This window comes from Gopherus flavomarginatus, chromosome 1, assembly GCF_025201925.1.
Source record: "Gopherus flavomarginatus isolate rGopFla2 chromosome 1, rGopFla2.mat.asm, whole genome shotgun sequence".
Taxonomy (NCBI): Eukaryota; Metazoa; Chordata; order Testudines; family Testudinidae; genus Gopherus; species Gopherus flavomarginatus.
Window position 1 is genome coordinate 270900654 of NC_066617.1, and position 18269 is coordinate 270918922.

At 39.4% G+C, this 18269-nt stretch overlaps 1 protein-coding gene across 3 annotated transcripts in view; it reads right to left on the reverse strand.

Annotated features, from left to right (window-relative positions):
• Positions 1-333: 333 nt before the first annotated feature.
• The window catches only part of UBAC2 (UBA domain containing 2), a 199957-nt gene continuing 182021 nt past the window's right edge, over positions 334-18269 (reverse strand). For all 3 annotated transcript variants that reach the window (XM_050950488.1, XM_050950500.1, XM_050950490.1), the window contains 2 exons: positions 8164-8286; positions 334-4393 (listed from right to left, as the gene is read on the reverse strand). In XM_050950488.1, the coding sequence (XP_050806445.1) occupies positions 4286-4393; positions 8164-8286 (231 nt within the window). In that variant the 3' untranslated portion in view covers positions 334-4285. The remainder of the gene's footprint in view (positions 4394-8163; positions 8287-18269) is intronic.

An 18269-nucleotide genomic window follows, 5' to 3' on the forward strand; every position in this document is an offset into this window, starting at 1 on the left:
ATTGATCCTTTCCCCTTTCTTTTGGTACTAGGAGTTAGCCAACCAATCCCCACCCCCACCCGAGGTTTTAGTGTCCCCTTACACAAGCGCCATCTCTCCCTGAAATTATATGGTAAAATCAAGCTAATCAATACCAGGTTTTTCTCTCTAGTGAACTGACAATTGATTTCTATTCATTTATCAAGGTAGGTACAAATACAAAAAAGTACTGTGCATATTCACAAACTAGATTGCTAAGTGCCAACCATGGTTCCTAGTGCTGTAAAGTTTGGACACCTCTGATATATAGTTAAACATAAGTTCAATAAATGTACACACACACTAAAAGAGAGAGGAATGTATCTTTTTAATTTTCTTGTAACAAACCCATATTATAGTCACAATGAGATTTTCCAGAGTAATATACAGCATTATAACCACATGTAAGATGGCTGGCTATTTTGCCAAGTGTCTCAGCATTCCTAGGATGTATATTGCTTGTTTTCATACAAAAATAACTGCACATAATCTTTTGCTTAAATAATTAGTTCTTTAAGGCATCAATAGGCACTATATAGCACAGCTATGTATATAAGAAGCTAAATGTTACTGTAAATTTAATTATTTGAGAGGTAGTAATCTCTGTCCCCTATGCTGTGAGAGGAGGACATTTCTGAAAACAGCTCCACCATATTGCACCTTAAAAGAAAGGGAAGACTCTGGGAACCTGATGTTCCCACTGTAGAGTTCTGCAGTCATCCCATGGAAAGCTCTGTGCATTTCCCAAATACCATACGACAGTTAAAGATCTCACTCTGATAAATTATTCTGATCAACAGAAGCTTCATCATTAAAGAATGTTCTTAGCCTTAGTGAAATCTGTAATAGCAACCACTACTTGAGACTCTGTCTATATGTCTACACTGCAGCTGAGAGAAAGCCTCCCAGCTCGGCTGGATGGACTCATGCTAGCAGGACTCAAGTTGGTGCACTAACAGCAGCAGAATGGACATCGAGGCTTGGACGGCACTCAGGCTCTCAACCCACCCGACACCCTGGGTCTGAGCTCGGGTGGCTAGCCCATCTCTGCCAGAGCCATGTCCACCCTGCTATTTTTAGCATGCTAGCTCAAGTGAATCTAGTGCAAGTCTGCTACCTGGGCTGGGATGCTCCCAGCTGCAGTGAAGACAAATCCTCTGGGTGAGACTATGGCTTTAATAATGTCAATAACAATTTTGCCACTGACTTCAACAGGGCCCAGATTTCGTCCTTGCAGCCTTTCCCTATAGAAAACTGATTTGTATTCTGCTAAAGGGAAAGGGCAGACACTTTCTTTTGCCTCTTCAAAAAATGTCTGGCGTGCACTCCACATGGAAACCATATCATCTGAGACATTTAAACTTAGACTGGACAAAGCACTAGTAAATATGCTCTAAGGAACTATCTTGCACATACATGGAGATGGTCTACAGCAGGTGACCCAACATATTTTTTCCAGCTCTAATTTCTACAAGTCTCACTTTGCTGAAAGAATCACCTTGCAAATTTCTTCAGTAGTGTCTGGGATCAAAAAGAAAAAAAAGTTTTTGTATGAAGACTACAGAAGACTGCAAGCATTTTAAGACAGGCGCCATGGGTGAAATCCTGGCTCCTTTGAAGTCAATGTGAGTTTTGCCATTGACTTCAGTGAGGCTAGGATTTCATCCAATATGTCTGTACATTCTTAAGAGTGCCTAGGTCTGAACTGGGACACCTGGATACCACTGCAATACAAAACAACAAAAATAAAATATTTAGACCTACAGAATATTAATCTGCAAATACTCTAGTAAAGTCCTGACTTGCACTCTAATTACATACTTGCACATTCTGAGTGTTAAATCTGTATGGAATCTGGATGCAGCTCTACTGGCCCTTGTTTCTATAGTAGGACAGTATCTGGAAGTGTATCTGTTATATTTAATGTTTTACTGGGTAATATATAAATACATAATTACGTACATGGGTAACTGATTCTATCTGCAATTATTTATCACCCTCTATGGCCACCTATTATACCAGGGGTTGGCAACCTTTCAGAAGTGCTGTGCTGAGGCTTCACTTATTCACTCTAATTTAAGGTTTTGTGTGCCAGTAATACATTTTAACATTTTTAGAAGGTCTCTTTCTATAAGTCTATCATATATAACTAAACCATTGTTATATGTAAAGTAAAGTTTTAAAAATGTTTAAGAAGCTTCATTTAAAATTAAATTAAAATGCACAGCCCCCCCCCACCAGACCAGTGGCCAGGAGCTGAGCAGCGTGAGTGTCACTGAAAATCAGCTCGCGTGCCGCCTTTGGCACCTGTGCCATAGGTTGCCTACCCCTGTAATATACAATTATTCTGATTGTGATGGGGAGACTTTACATCTATTTTAAAATAAAAAAGTATGACCTCTTAGACGTATACTTCAAAAGTTTTAACTGAGCTGCAAATCATCGTGCCATTTTTGAAGATTCCTTTTAAGGTTCCGGGGCTTCTTTTTGTGATCCAGTCAGTTTTCAGACTTAACTGACTCCAGACATCTCCTTAACCCATGCAGGAAAAATGCCAGTCATCTTTATGTGATCAAAACAGTCTTTCACTTAAAAATGCAGGAAGAGTCTACAAAAAAGACTGTAGCTGTATGCAAATACCTCACGTTACAATGTTCACAAGCTAAAATAATGGCCTCTCATTTCAAATCTCTTAATCAGTCCAAGGGAAATTAAGACATGAGCAAAATAATCTGTATTATTATAAGTACATTATGTACCTAAATGTGAACAAAATCTGATGTTATTTTCTGTTCATTTTGCAGAATACAGTAAAGCTGCCATTTTTAGAAATCCCAATTATCCCCTCATTTTAATTTCTAAAATGTAGTTCTCCCTCCTCTTTCCCCCCTCTGTTCTCTTCTTTCCTTCCAACTTCTTACTCCTTCCACTTCATTCTTCCTGACATGTTCAGTCCTGTTTTCAATCATATATGTATAATACATACAGCATGCACATATATAAAATACATGTTGCACATGTACATGATACATTTAAGTGCAAAACTCAACTTAACTTTAATAATGGAGCCAGAATTGGCACCTCCATAATAACTGGCTTGATTTGCAGAGGTGCTGCGTACCCAGAAACTCCCAAGCTGGTGAGGCACAGCACTTCCGAAAAAGAGGTGAAATAGGTATATTTATCATTTTAAACTCTAAAACCCATTTCTTGCTCCCCTGCCATTAGACTCCTGTTGGCTTGACTCAATCCTTCCAAAGGCTAGGCTTCCACTCAGTGACTGACAGTTAAGTACAGCCTCCAGTAGTACACCGAGGGTGGTCCGTATCTATAACGGCATTAAACTAAGACCAGACAGAACCAGAAGAATGGTCTTTTCCTCTGCCTGGTTTGTATTTTTCTTTTAAAGAAATGTATAGGCTGCTCAAAAAAAAGCAAAACTAACATGCAGCATACTAAACATTCCATCATGTTACCATGAAAATGGGCCCAAATCAGATTAATGATGTCAGGTATGATCTTACTGTAATCAGCAAATTCCCTTTTACTCCTTCCATTCAAGTATTTTTATGTTATCTGATCTGTAAAGTTAACTACACAATTTGTATAGTTTAAATTTATACCAGTCACTTAATGTAACCTGCAATATACATGTAACAGTTCTGGTATCCTACATGAATTATGGTACTGAATTACAACTTTTATTTAAAAAGGATTTTGAGAGAGAGAAAATATTACAAACATTAATAAAACTTATTGATGAATGAAATATTAGTCCCATAATTCTTTATAGAAATGACATTACCCACCACATTTTCTCATTACCGTGATCAAAAATCAAAATACTGTAAAATAATGTAGAGTTGCAGTTTTAGAGCAAAGAAACTGAGAAAAAGAATAGAATTATAATTTTTCCTGATAGGTAAATTTAGCTGTTTGCAGTAGTTTGAGTTGCTTCTGTATATCCTAGTTATTAGGAATAATAATATGTCTGATACTGATTTAAAAAAGAAAGACACAAATTTTTTAAAATAAAATTTGAGGATATCACAGAACATATAGAGATAAAAGTTACTTTTAAAGAATAACCAGAACAGTAACTACCACTTTATTTGGAGATTTAGGAACAGTCAGTGCCATCCATTAACACTACTTTGAAACATCGCGTATAGTAGACATTTCTTCTCCTTGGCTTTTGCTCTTTATGAGTCTATCCAGAGGTGGCTTTGATCCTCTTGCTGAAGAAGTTTTTCTTCACAGGCAATCATCAGTGGTGCAGTAGGAAGTTGGTAGCTACATTAAGGTCGTTATTTGAAGCTCTCAGAGCTTCCAAAGCATCTACCCTTGAAAATCCCATTTCCATAAGTCGTGCAACCTGTAAGAGAAATAAAAAAAAACACCTTTAATCACAGTTTTATTCATTTTTCCTTTTAGAATTATCATATAGCAGCAAAACTGTTTAGTTTATTACTGAACACTCTGTGCAATGGTATATCTTTTTTTTTTAATATCAAAACACTCATCTGATATGGTGTGGTTGGATGAGCCAGAAAACATTACTGCAGTTGAGAAAATATAGTTTGCAATAGAACAGTAATTCCAGTGGTCAGTAGGTACTTGAGAAGCATTTTTCACGTGCTACAATATAATGTTGATGGTTGACTTTTTGTCTGCATGCCAACTTTCCTTTATACGTGTTGATTCAAACGGTACTGCATTTAAATCCAATTTTGTTTTATGTTATAACACAGTGTGCCAGATTCAATACCCAAATGGATAAATCATACCAATTTCAAGCTGGAGTAATTGTAAAACCTACATTTTTTTAAATTGTGTTTAGTTATAAGTGAAAATCTAATTGATTTCTTCTGAAATAGTTTTATTCTTATCCAATCACAGCTGACAGTAAATTAAATTTTTTGGCAAAATTCACCAAATGGTCATGGCAGCAGCAGCAGCACTCACTATTACCCCCTTACTGAGGGATAAGGCCTGAAACCAGACAGCACAGCCCCAGAAATGGGCAGCCACCAGCAGGCTGGGAGATACTTTGTTTCTTCCTCCTCACTGGCAGGTCCCTATGAAGCCTGCAGTGAAGATTAAAACTGCCCTTCCCCAAAAAGAAACATAGAGAGAAGGGTAAATATCAATACAACTGTCTGTTCCCTATAGGGCACAACAGCAAATACACATTTTCCTGAGTCACAAGATTAATAGATTTCCAAGGGACATTGCGGTCCCTAGTCTGACCTCATGTATAACACAGGCCACAGAACTTCCCCAAAATAATTCCTTTTTAACTAGAGCATATTTTAACAAAAAAAATCCAATCTTGAATTAAAAATTGCCAGTGATAAAGAATCTACCATGACCCTTGGTAAGTTGTTCCAATAGTTAATTACCCTCATTTTAAATATTTATATCTTATTTCTTGTCTGAATTTGTCTTCTTTCAACTTCCAGCCATTGGATTTTGTTATATATTTCTGTTAGACTGAAGAGGTCTTTAACAAATATTTGTATCTAGTCACTGCTTAACTTTCTCTTTGTTAATCTAAATAGATGGTGCTCCTTGAATCTACTGTATCATCATCTAATCTTTTAATCATTCTTATGGCTCTTCTCTGAATCCCTCCAATTTATCAACCTCCTTCTTGAATTATAGGCCCCAGAACTGCAAACTGTATTTCAACAGCAGTCGCCCTCATGCCAAATACAGAGGTAAAAATAACCTCTTTCCTCCTACTCGATATTCCCCTGCTTATGCATCCAACAATCATATCAAGCCCTTTTGGTCACTGTGTTGCACTGGGAGCTCATGTTCAGCTGATTATTCACCAAGACTCCCCAATTTTTTCAGAGTTACTGCTTCCCAGGATAAAGACTCATCATCATGGTAGTATGCCTACATTCTTTTTTCCTAGATGTGTATTTTTACATTTAGCCATATGAAAATGCAAATTATTTGCGTGTGCCCAGTTTAGAAAGTTATCCAGGCTTGTCCTCTTCATTACTGATCACTTCCCCAACCTTTATGCTGTCTGAAAACATCATCAGTGGTAATTTTATGTTTTCTTCAGGTTATTGATAGAAATGTTAAATAGTGTAAATAGAGTGAATCTTGCATTTGTATCTGGAAATGCGGACTGTGCATATTCTGAACATAGTTTTGACTGGATGTTGGCAAGAAAGCTACATTTTGATTTTTTGGAAGTACTTTCAGTATTGTAACATTTATCCTGGATTTCAAAAATCTTTTTCTCGGATTTAATCTATGCATATATTACTAAAGGTTTTGAAAACTAATACATTGTCGGGTTGTCAAATAGGATACTGATAATTTTTGTGTGGGTTTCCCTTTTAAATCCAACGTTTACGTCTCATCTTTATGGGAAGAATGAATTATGCTACTTTTGACATCTTTGCAACAGTAGTCTCACATCAACTAGATTTCATAACCAGTGGCATCTAAAAGTCCCTGTGCAGGGAAAGGTGACCAGATAGGAAGTGTGAAAAATCAGGATATTTTTTTTCCCCAGAATGGGGGTGGGGCTAGTTGTCTATATAAGAAAAACCCATAATACTGATCAGGACGGAATAATATTAGGACGTCTGGCCGCCCTAGATGGGGTTTACCAGGTCTTCGTGACCCCCTGCTGGAGCATCCACTGCTCAGCTACATCCACCCCAGGAAAAAGCTTTCTGAGAGGAAAAGGGCAACGATTATTATACCTCTGGGCATAGGTGCCAACTTTTACATTTCCCAGGAAGTGCTCCACCCCCGCTCTGCCCCAAAGTCCTGCCCTCACCTCGCCCCTTCCCCAAGACCCCGCCTTCTCTCCACCTCTTCCTGCCCCACTTTCCCGAGGCCCCACCCTCACTCACCTCCTGCCCCCAAGGCCCTGCCCTTGCTCTGTCTCTCCTGGCCCCCGTTCCATCCCCTCCCTGAGGCCTTTGCCCACCCATCGCTCACTGCTCTCCGCCCTCCCCAAGCCACCAAACAGCTCGGAAGCACCCACAGAGTTGGTACCTATGCCTCTAGGCTTGCTTAGAGAAGCACCCCAGGAGCAGCCATTTTGGGAACCACTGAGATCTGGTCCTCCAGCAACTAGAAGGGCAAGGATCAGCAATAGAAAATCAAGGCCCAGCAGGTTTAAATAAAACGAGCTGCTTGCTACTGCCACAGCAGTTCTGAGCTGGAGCTTGTGGAGTGAGGAGAGATGCTCCCTAGGCCAACAGCCAAAGGAACCAGGTCAGGTCAGGGCCTATTGCTGGCCATGGTCAGCGACAGGAGTTCAGGAGGAACCTTGTTGATTTAATTCTGGAAAAGGAGTTAAACCCAAGCAGGGTAAATAAACTATTTTATTTATAATGGCCAAGAAGGGTCAGGTACTTCTTCTGTTTGAGTTTGTTGTACCCCAGAAGGGGTTTGAACTGACCCATCCAGAAGGCTAAGCCATGGAAGACCCACAGAGGCAGTCTGACAGCCTGCAGGAGGCACTGGGAGCTTAAGAAAGCAGCAGCACCATGTCCGGACACTGGGGAAGAAGGCACTAAAAAAAGGTGAATGCAATACAACCTGTTCTTACTTTTTCATTGGAGATTGGTCCAATACGTAGGATGAGAACATAGCAATTCCTGTCTTATGTTAATGAAACAGAACTGTATTTACGGAGTTTTATACTGCGCATGTGTAGCCATTCACAGCTGGCATAAAAATTGTATTTGTGTTATGTGTCTTGATGTGTATACATGATGGAGTATGGAAACTATAGAGGGCAAGCTCAGTTAAAGAGAATCAAAACTTCCATAACTACAGCTTCACCCATAATCAACGTGAATAATGCAAACTATTGCCAGTCTATTTGTTTACCATATTTGAATAGTAAAACTAGCTGGTTGTTTTTTAAAGAAAAGCTATATACAAAGTCAGAAATTCTAAAATAAATTTGCAGCTCTAATCCATAAATGCAATTGCATTAGTTCAATCTGTCTTCATGTTGTAACTGTCATTTAGTATTCTAGTTTGAGCTACCAACATATTAACTGTATAGAAGGTTACCACAGGTTACAGATTATGATAAATAGTACACGTAGCCAACCCCTCATCTGTTTAAATTATGTTCTAAAATACAAAAATATTTACCTGTTCCTCAGAAACTTCAGCAGTTGGAGGTGCCTCTTGCTCAGACTGGCCATTATCTTGATAATTTGCATTATGTCTACGACGTAAAGGAGGAAGGATTCGATTCCAGTTAATCACCCTGCCCTGAAACCAGATATTTATTATTAGTTCTTTAACCCAAAAAGGATATAAAAAACTCTCAGTTTTGTATAAATTGTATTATGAGTAAAATGTTTATTTCAAACAATAACTTCTATAATATCATAGTCTTTAATGATTACAGTACTCAAAAGGGTATATTTTCTTGCTTCACTAATTAATCAAAATGTTTCTGCTACATTAAGGAAACATATACTAATAAATAGGAGCTATTTGTCATATGTATTTCCTGTTTAAGCCTCCTGTTAGTGTTCCATATGTGTTGAAGGAGCTGCAGCCCACTACCGTGAAGGAGAGCAACTTTGAGTTCCGGTCTCTTGTTCCTCAAGTAAACAGAGGTTTGGCTGCTTTTGTTGCAACAGACATAAAACCTGATCTTTTTCTTGCTCTGTGTAGTTGGCAGGAGTTCCATTCACTGACTGCAGTATCAAGCCCATAACGTCAAGATGCGTGAGCACTTTGTATTACTTAACAGCAGCTCTGCTCACCAGTTAATGGTTGGTATTGATAACTCTGAAGTCTAGTTCTCCTTAGGCAGAAGGATAGTGGCTGAAACATTGATCATCGCAGATGGGAAAGGCAAAAAATACAGGAGATTACGGAGGAGGCAATGAGTGGATTTCTCAGGGCGCCAACAAAATCACAGAGGTAAACTCAGGATAAAGCCTACTGAGGATGTCTATGTAAAAGTTTACTACAGCCATCACTGTACTATCTAAGTGACTGTATGAATCTAACACCAGTTGAAATGACTTTGAAAACATCCTCCTTCTTGCCTAGATATACTCTATTAAATATCATGTTTCACATTTTGGCACTGTTCCAAAGTAAATACATTTTGTACAGAGTGTGTTACAGAAACAGAAATTTAATTTTATAATGTAAATGTAACCAAACCACAGAAAAAGAATGGTAAGGTGCTTACTTTTTACAGTATAACAAATACATACAGTAATATAAAGTGTTATTTACATAATTGCCCAGAGGTAACACAGATGTATCAGCAAAGTTTTTTTGATGGATTATGGGTAATATTAGAACTACTGTCCATGAAAAAAAATCTGTTCCTTTACAATCCATTTTATGTGTTTTTTCCTGATGCTTCTGTGTCTATAAGGCAGCTTGTTAACCCCCCACTTCCTGTGTCTCCCTCTCTCCTCTCTCTCACTATTGTGGAAAGCATTCCTTCTTCCTTTCAGTTTGTAAGGAATCTGGGTTTCCTTCCTGCAGCTGCTCTATTCTGGGCCTACAATTCTTTCTCAGAAGACCTTCCTCTTAAAAAAAGAGGGTTTTTTTTTTCAGCTTTGCTTTTCTCTTTAAGCTTCTTTGGGCTGGGGCAATTAACTTAAAATGTAACCAGAATATTGCATTCATGCAGTTTTGTTTGTATTTATTTCCTTTAAAAGATCAAGGGGAAAAAAGACACCAGTGTGTTTAACTGAATGTATTTCAAGAAAAATTGATGTATTGAAGAAGGTTGTCTGCTCTATAACATTTTTCTTCTATGCACTGGAAATCATAAGGTATCAGACAGTCAAATAAATGTGCTAATTAATAAATGTACTGGTCTATCTGATGATTGAAATAAGTGTAGCTGCCTTTCCCGCTTTACCTATAGCATTGTTAGTGAGTTATTTATTCTGTTTGTCTATGAAATCTTCACAAGTACATGTTATTTGTCAACTGACACTACCAAGGGTCACCCTTTCTTCCCAGAAATGAGCCTTTTATTTGGCACCCGCAACGCACAAAAACAAAGTGTTGTCAAGCTTTAAAAAAGCAGTTTCTATACTATGTAGACTATCACTTTTTTAACAGGCATCTTACTAAACTACGGATGCAGATAATGTAGTAAGAACAGATTCAGGCGGATACCAGAGTGACACATTTCCTAGAAATACCTACATAAGATCAGACAGACAGATCAGATAAATAATTTTTCACAGTTTTAAATTGTCTTTAAAACATTTCAATGGCCTTTGGATCTAGGAGCCATTACCCAGTATTCTTTATTTATTAATTACAGGAAATAGCATAAATGCAGCAATAATATGATCAGGCAAATCTGCAAAGTGTTTAAGGTTTAGCACTGTATCAAAAGCTGAGAATTTAACTAAATCCAGTCCCAGAGCAAGTAGGATAAAAAATACATCATGAAGTCAAGTAATCCCACACATACCAGTTTTTAAAAATAGACAAAAAAGGGGGGAAAAAAAGACTACTGCCAAGCCTTGCCTTACAGGAAATCATTTTCAGACCCTCCCCCCACATTCATACATAGTGTTATGACAAATGTTAAATTGCAGTGTATTTTATGCCCTCTAACATACTTAATATGCAAATATCCAGGTACACTTCAGAGGAATATCTGCACTAAGGTGGACTAAGTTGACTGAATGGAGCTTCTGATCTTTTTAAGGGTCATCTGTTTATTAGCATACAATTTCTATGCAAAAGAAGCATATTTCATGGTAGATTTGCAATTGGCCTCTCCACCACTTTCACTGACAGTGACATCTGCTCCAAGCTGTTTGGTGACATCCAAGAAGAGCTTGTGAATTGGCTATTTATTATGTGAACTTAATGAAAATTTAATGATAAATAAGGGAGAATGTAAGAGGTTTCAGACCAGGCAATTCTAACCGTGTTACACTGCTCACACCCAGAGTCAATCCCAAAAACTTTTTGAGATCTCCCAGGTGTTTTGGACAATAGTGATCTCAAGACTGTCCCTAGGAAGATGTGTGCAAAATCTCCCCTGCGTTTCCCCATTCATGGCTCTCAAAAGTGGCTGATGCTAGTGTTTTCAACAGAGGAGATGGGACTACCAGCTTGTCCCTCATTTCTTAGCTCTGGTTTTAGTGCTCGGATGGCAGTCATGAAAGAATTACTGGAAGGAAGGAAACTTTCCCTTTGACCTCCCTACTGGTGCACCCTCTTCCTCCGAGAGTCCGTGAGATGGCTTTTTTTCCCAATCTGGGTCTCAAAGCAGCAGAAAGTTTGTCACAGTGAGAAGGCAGGAAGTCACCATCAGCTTTCAAACACTGGTCCCTAGAACTGAATGATATGAAGAGAGGAGCTGTAGAAGGTCTATTCCTCATGTTAGGAGCCAACCTCTTTCTCTTAACGGTTGACCTGCATTATATAGAAACTGTTTTAACTAAGGACTGGCTTCTTAGGCCACAGCACAGAAGACAATAAAATTGCATCACCACTAAAAATCAGTGTTAGGGCAGAAATGATCAAGTTGCTGACAGTGTCCTCCCCACCACTGTCTTGTAGCTGGGGGGGAGGTACGGGTTGTCTAAGCCAGCAGAGGAAAGAAAACCGTTGGCCACTTTAAGGAATGCACACACTCTCCTCATGGCACTCAGCCTTCCTCATAAGTTTGAGGAGGGGAGTTCTTTAGCTGATTGGTTGGACAGAGAGATGCAGCAAAAGTCTAATGGCTCAACAATGGGGAGGTCTTATGAACTATTCCTCAAGCCCAGGGCACCATTCCTCATTGGGAATGAAACTCCCCTCCTTCTGCCCACTGGGATTAGAATAGGAGCGGGTTTGGGGGGCTTGCTGTGGACATCGTGCTAGTTGCCCTTTGGGGGCTGGGAAGGAATTTTTTTCTCACTGCCAGATTGACCTGGGCAGTGTGGGTGGTGGTTGGTTGTTTTTTTCCTTTCTCTCAGCACTCCGGGGTCCCAGTGGGTATATTAGGTTGTGAAATTTATTTGGTCACAACTTGGCAGGTGCCCAATGCAGGTACTCTTTCAGTCGGGGGTCCTGTTCCCTAATAAACCAGAATTGGAAGCAGATTAGGAAAAGGTATCTCCTAGAGGAGGTGTGGAATGTGTTTGGGGCTCCAAATGGTTGGAACAGCAAGGAGATAACCCTCTAGATTGTCACAGGAGAGTGGCGGGTTCCCAGCAACCATGGTGGGAGCATATTAATGAGATGAGGGCTCACAGCATCCCTCCACAAGGTCGTACATATTACAAATGAAGGATAACCTGCACAGGACAAGTCATTGCTGGATAGTTCCCAGATGTGTTACTTAATAAAGCTGTGATCTATTAAACCACTTTCCTGGTATCTCATCTTTCTGCAGTATACAAGATAATGCATGTTGCATATAAAAAGACATACACACCTTTTTGTATAGTCCCAGGTAGAGTCATTTATAGTAATGAACCTGTTTTGTGTCCTTATGTAAACAAGCAACCTTCTGACTGCATAGCCTACTAGCTCTCATTTAACCTTCTAATTCATACAATCCCCTTAGTCTCTTTTAGGGATGAGAACTGTATTACTTACTCAGATCACTCACACACACACACACACACACACACACACACACACACACACACACACACACACACACACACACACACACACACACACACACACACACACACACACACACACACACACACACACACACACCAAAAAAGCACAAAAGTGCTTTTTACTCAGTGTTTGCAAAATAAAAAAAATTGTATTTTAGGCAACTACTAATTTTCAACTAAAGTAACTAAATAGCAATTAAACATTTGTCAATCCCATTCACTTAGATAGAGAGAGAAAATGTATTTTAAAAGTTTTCTTCAAAGCTCTGTAAGCACTCAGATATTTTGATAATGCTATCGCATGTGCCTGAATTAATGCCAACTTGCCATCTGTTTGCACAAACAGGAAACACCTCCTAATATCTAACCTCTAAGCCTTTTCTAAAGATGTAACCACATAGTGAGAGATGGAAAAAAGGAAACTGCTTTTGCATTTCATTTTTTAAATAACACACAATCTGCCCCGTACTGATAATCTACACAATAGTAGACATTTTGGGCAGGGTGAGATATTCTGACTGTCCCAGCTGTTTTATGCAAGATTAAAAAAAAAAAATTAAGGCATCTAATGTGCTAAAAGTAATGTCTCAAATACTTCCTTTCGGATAAAACTTCATACAAATTTTCAATTCTACTACTACCTCATTCAAGGAGAGGATAATAATCCAGGATCGGGGGAAAAGAGACTATATGCTTTACTATGGAGTGAAAGTTTTAATATTTCTTGTTTTAAGACAGATGTAAAAATAGTGGCATTAACTCTGGGTTAAGAATTTTATACTGCCACCCACCATGGTATCTGATTACCTTTCATGAATAACAATAGCAAAGTTTCTGGTGAACATCATGGAGTCTCTGGCACTTCTCCCATTTCAGGGTCAGAACTTGGCTTGCGATAGGATCTTGGTTTTGATTTTTTTGTACCCTAAGCCTGTACAGGTTTAGGGTACAAGGAAGTGTTAGTGTTGTGATTGTCATTCTTATGGTAAAAATGTTTTTTGAAAAAGGAAAGTTTTGCAGTGATTCCTAAAGATGGTCAGACTGAATTTGCCTGATCTCCTCTGGAAGTTTGTTACATAGCCGGATCCCTTTGAATAAGAATGCTTTGTCTCCAGTGCTCACATGCTTCATCCTGGGTTTTGTGATCAGTGTTGCCCCAGACAAATGCAACTGTCACATAGATTCATAGATCAACATTCGGTCTTTGATGTAGGTGGGGTTTGATCCATTGATTACTTTGAAAATTAGGACCAAGGCCTTTAAACTGACTGGGAGCCAGTGAAGGGACTTGAGCACAGATCTGATATGCTCACAGTGGCCTAAGCCATGGAGAAGAAGGCAGCCACATTCTGCAGCACCCTTGGAGTCTGTCCATCATCTTCACACTCAACTCCAAATATGGTGAGTTACAGTAATCCAGACCAGAGGTGACCAATGCATGGACCACTGTGGTCAGGTCCTTGTCCAGGAAGAATGGATGACTTTTCCTAGCAAGTTGGAGGTGAAAGAAGGCATTTTGGGGAACTGCTGCTTCCCAGTCATCCAAGCTCAGTGTGCAGTTAAACAGGACTTTGAGGTACTGCACCACTTTGACAAATGGGGGAAACAATATCTTGGCTATCTCGGAAAAGTATTTCTCTTTACAACCAGCATCATTTGGGTTTTGCCAGGGTTCAGTTTGAGCCAGCTCTTCTGCACCGAAGAGTTGATTTCCTGTATGCGTTCTGACATCGTAACAGTGGCAATGGTTGCATCAGTTGAGAAAGAGACATAGTGGAGTGTCATTGGCATGCTGTTGGCAGCTGAGCCCACAGCATTTCATTCTCTGCCCCAGTGGCCTCATATATATAGAAGAGAAGAGGTGACAGTATGGCTCCCTGGGGGATTCTGCAGGTAAGGGCCTTTAAAGAAGAGAAGGAGGAGGAATTGCCTACCACCACTCCTTGAATTCTGCTGGAGACAAATGATTGGAGTAACTGTAGTGCTGGGCCATCTACCTCTGCTACGTCAGCTAGATGGATCAGCAGCATCTTGTGGACTAATGTGTCAAAGGCCACTGATAGATGCAGCAGTATGCACAGGGAGATTGTGTGTGTCCAAGGTCATAAGGAGGTCATCTTTTAGCGCTACTAGATCTATCTCTGGGCTGTGCCCTGGTCTGAATCCTGAAATGTGAGGCAGCCAGGATGTTGACTGATGTCACATGTTGTTGAAGCTTGGTGGTTAGACATTGAACTCACCTCTACTCACTTCCTGTACACAAAACTTGTTCTTTTAACAGAAATAAAGACTGAGAAGAATCGAAAAAAGTAGATTCTACAATTGTGCTTTGAGGAGTAAATTTTGTAAGACACTACCAATGAAAATGTAAAAACAAAATACATTGCAATAAACGTGTACAACTGCTAAGTGCATATACAGGGCATGTAAATGATTCAATGAATGGATGCATTAGCCTTTCAGCTTTGGAAACCTAGATTCTAATTCTGTCTTAAGCTACAGGTGGAAATACACGTTGCAGTCTCATCCTGGTTGCCCAATGGTTCATATCAGAAAGATACTGCAAAATCTGATATGAATGGCAGTCTCTGCTCAAGAGAGGCATACAAACAGAATAGCCAGGGGTTTGCAGGTCAGAATTAAGAGAGCTGTCTGGGGAAGCATGCATAGCACTTGCCTATACTGTGCTTCTTAAGCCAGTGCTACTACTGAGTTTTATATATAAAATCTGACACATTTTCCAGAAAAATATAAACTAGATAAGTGACAAGAAATAGAAAAATACAGATAACATATAATGTATAAAAAGCGTATTAACGGCTATATATATAATGTATAAAAAGCTTATTAACGGCTAACATAATTGCAGGGTAACAGTTTTAGAAAGACAGTTACAGCATGATTTGATGCGGAAGTTCTTGATTCCTCTAACTATATTTCTATAAAAAGCAAAAGGCAAACTTAACTATTCTATCCCACCTAAATTCCAAATATTAACTTATTAAATGCTGGGAACCTATACATATCTACTAAACCAAATGAGTGGTAAACAGCACTGTACAAGGCAGAAAATAAGCATTCTTAAATAAATCTGATGATGAAAATGTTTAAACACTTAGCAAAAGAATGGCCATAAAAACTTAGCCATAAATTAAATCAAATTATCACCCATCAATATTGTGAGGCAAAGCCCTGTAATTTGTTGAAAGTAAGATGTGATTGGTGTGGCAGATGAGGAGCTGCTATATAATAATCTTATGAATATTGTATGTGACCAAGTTATTGAGATAGATTATATAGCTATATCTGGGTTAGTGGAATGTTTATCATATGCCTATATTGCTTTAATTCAATGGGGGCTGTCACCTGGAACAGAAGACAGTGGCAGATAGGAACTGGGGAAAACTGTTAGATTTGAGGATTCTACATCCTATCTCTAGCAAAGTTGCAAGCCTTGTTTAGCCATTGTTGGAAGCTAACAGATCAAAAGGTTATAAACAGCTAAAAAGCTATTTGGTTCCAGCAAGGCGTATCAAAGACTGAGCAAGATCTGAAGATAATTTCCCCAAAGCAGTGAGAGAGAACTGATTTGTGAGTTAAGGGATCAGATTGTGCCATCCAGACCACAGAGGTTTTGGGGTGTCTAGTGGAATCTTACACCTACCAGGAGCCCCATGTGGTAGATGGATAGACACCTGGTCAGCTAGACTTATGCAGAGAAACCAGGAGAGATAGAGGTGCAGTAATCTTGGTAATTGTGACAACTGGCTACTAATTTAGAATATTTTCTGTGTACTATAGTAGCACCCACTAGTGCTTCTATACTTACAGGCTTGTCAGTTTCCATGAATAAGGTTTACAAGAAAGGGTGAAGTCAGCAGCAGTCTCATTACCTGCATCAGTACCCAGAAAATTTAATATTTTTAATGAATTAAGCACCTAAATTTTTAAATCTATGAAAACGTGTCAATACATTGTAATCAGAGAAGTGGGGCACACTAATCTGTACACCATCTATGGACTTTGACACATTTGAACAAACAAGTAAGAAACACCTGAGTAAAACTGAGTTATCTATGGTTGGGAATATTTTTATTTAATATGGTGCATTTTAGAAGCAAGCACAAAAGAAGCCAACCTCAGTAGCACCCAAAGAATTTTCATACTTGGCAAGCTTTGAGGAGCAAGCCCCTTTTTGGAAAAAACTTCTGCTAAAAAGAGAGGTCAGGGAATAAATTTTTACACAGCTGGATAAGTAAGGAGGCAGCATCACTGGCCACCCAAATTGATATTAACTACAGTTATTAGAATGTACAGTTTGCTCCTAAAGCCCTATATGTTACAGTACTCATGCAATGATAGCATATGAAAAGGGTTAAAAGAATGAGTGCATGCCCCTCACCCAAGGTGGTTGTGAGCTACAGTATTTAAGGTTTTATTGCATGCTCAGCTTGGAGGCACCCAAGTGTTTTATTTGCACAGGATAGAATAAAGTCCTTCATTTGCTCTAGATTTCCCTAGAGATAGCTGGTGCATGCATTTGACTATCATCTTTTCAGTTATTGTTGCTGTAGGAAAGGCAGGCCCAGGTAGTGAGTTTTGCATTTCTCTCTGAAAGTAGAGAGAAATGCAGTCACTCTTCCCCTCTGGAAGGTAGTTCCATAGTCTTGGCCCTGTAGCTGAGAAAGATTTGTCTCCTGCTCTCATGAACTTCATTCTTGAGGATGAAAGATTTGCAGTTCCTGCTGCTGCTGAGGGAAAGACACCAAAAAGGCCAAGAGTGAAGAACACATTGAGGAGTAATACAATCAGTGAGATGAGGCGTGGAGTGTTACTGTGCAGGCAGAGAATGAGAAAGTTTAAATTTAATACAGGAGGCAAAGTGAGAATCAGTGGAAGAATCTGAAGAGGAAATCACATGCAAGTAAGACAATCTTTGCATCAGGCTTTTGGAATGACTGAATTGTAATGATGAGATTACAATAACCAAGAAGGATTATAAACGCCGTGTGAAGACGTTATTAGCTGCGGGGATCAGATTTCAGAAAATCTGTAGAGAAGGAAGCAGCAAGATCTGTTAACACATGAATGTGCTGCAAGGAGAGACAGAAGACATGCTAAGCCGTGCAGGTCTGAATGGTAGGAAGGACGGCGATCTTGTTCACAGTGATGCAAAAAAGTGAAGATAGAAAAAGGTTAAGGAGCGGAAATAATAAACCTGTTTTCAACCAAGTTGTGATTGAACCTCAACATGCTGCACTGTGTGCTGAAAACACAGTCCTTGTTCGCCAGGGCTTTAAAAGTCTCCAGCTGCTCCCTGCAAGTTTTGGGCCTCTTTGCTACATCTCATGGTGCCTATTTCTGTGTTCAGAAACAGTGTCACCAGTGGCTGGATGCAAGGCAGAAGCTCTTCATCTAGCTATTTGCAGCTCAACCACCTGTCTGCCTGCAAGTTTTTCAGTGGGAAATGAAAGTCATATCCAGTCTCTGTTCAGAGGCTGATGTACAGATGTGGTAGCTCCTCCCCTCTTCCAACCAATGCTTTCACTCGAGCCTGGTACCCAGCAAGAGGAACCTCAAGGGGCTGGAAAATGGAAGATATGTGGGAGGAGGAGACCTGACAGTGGG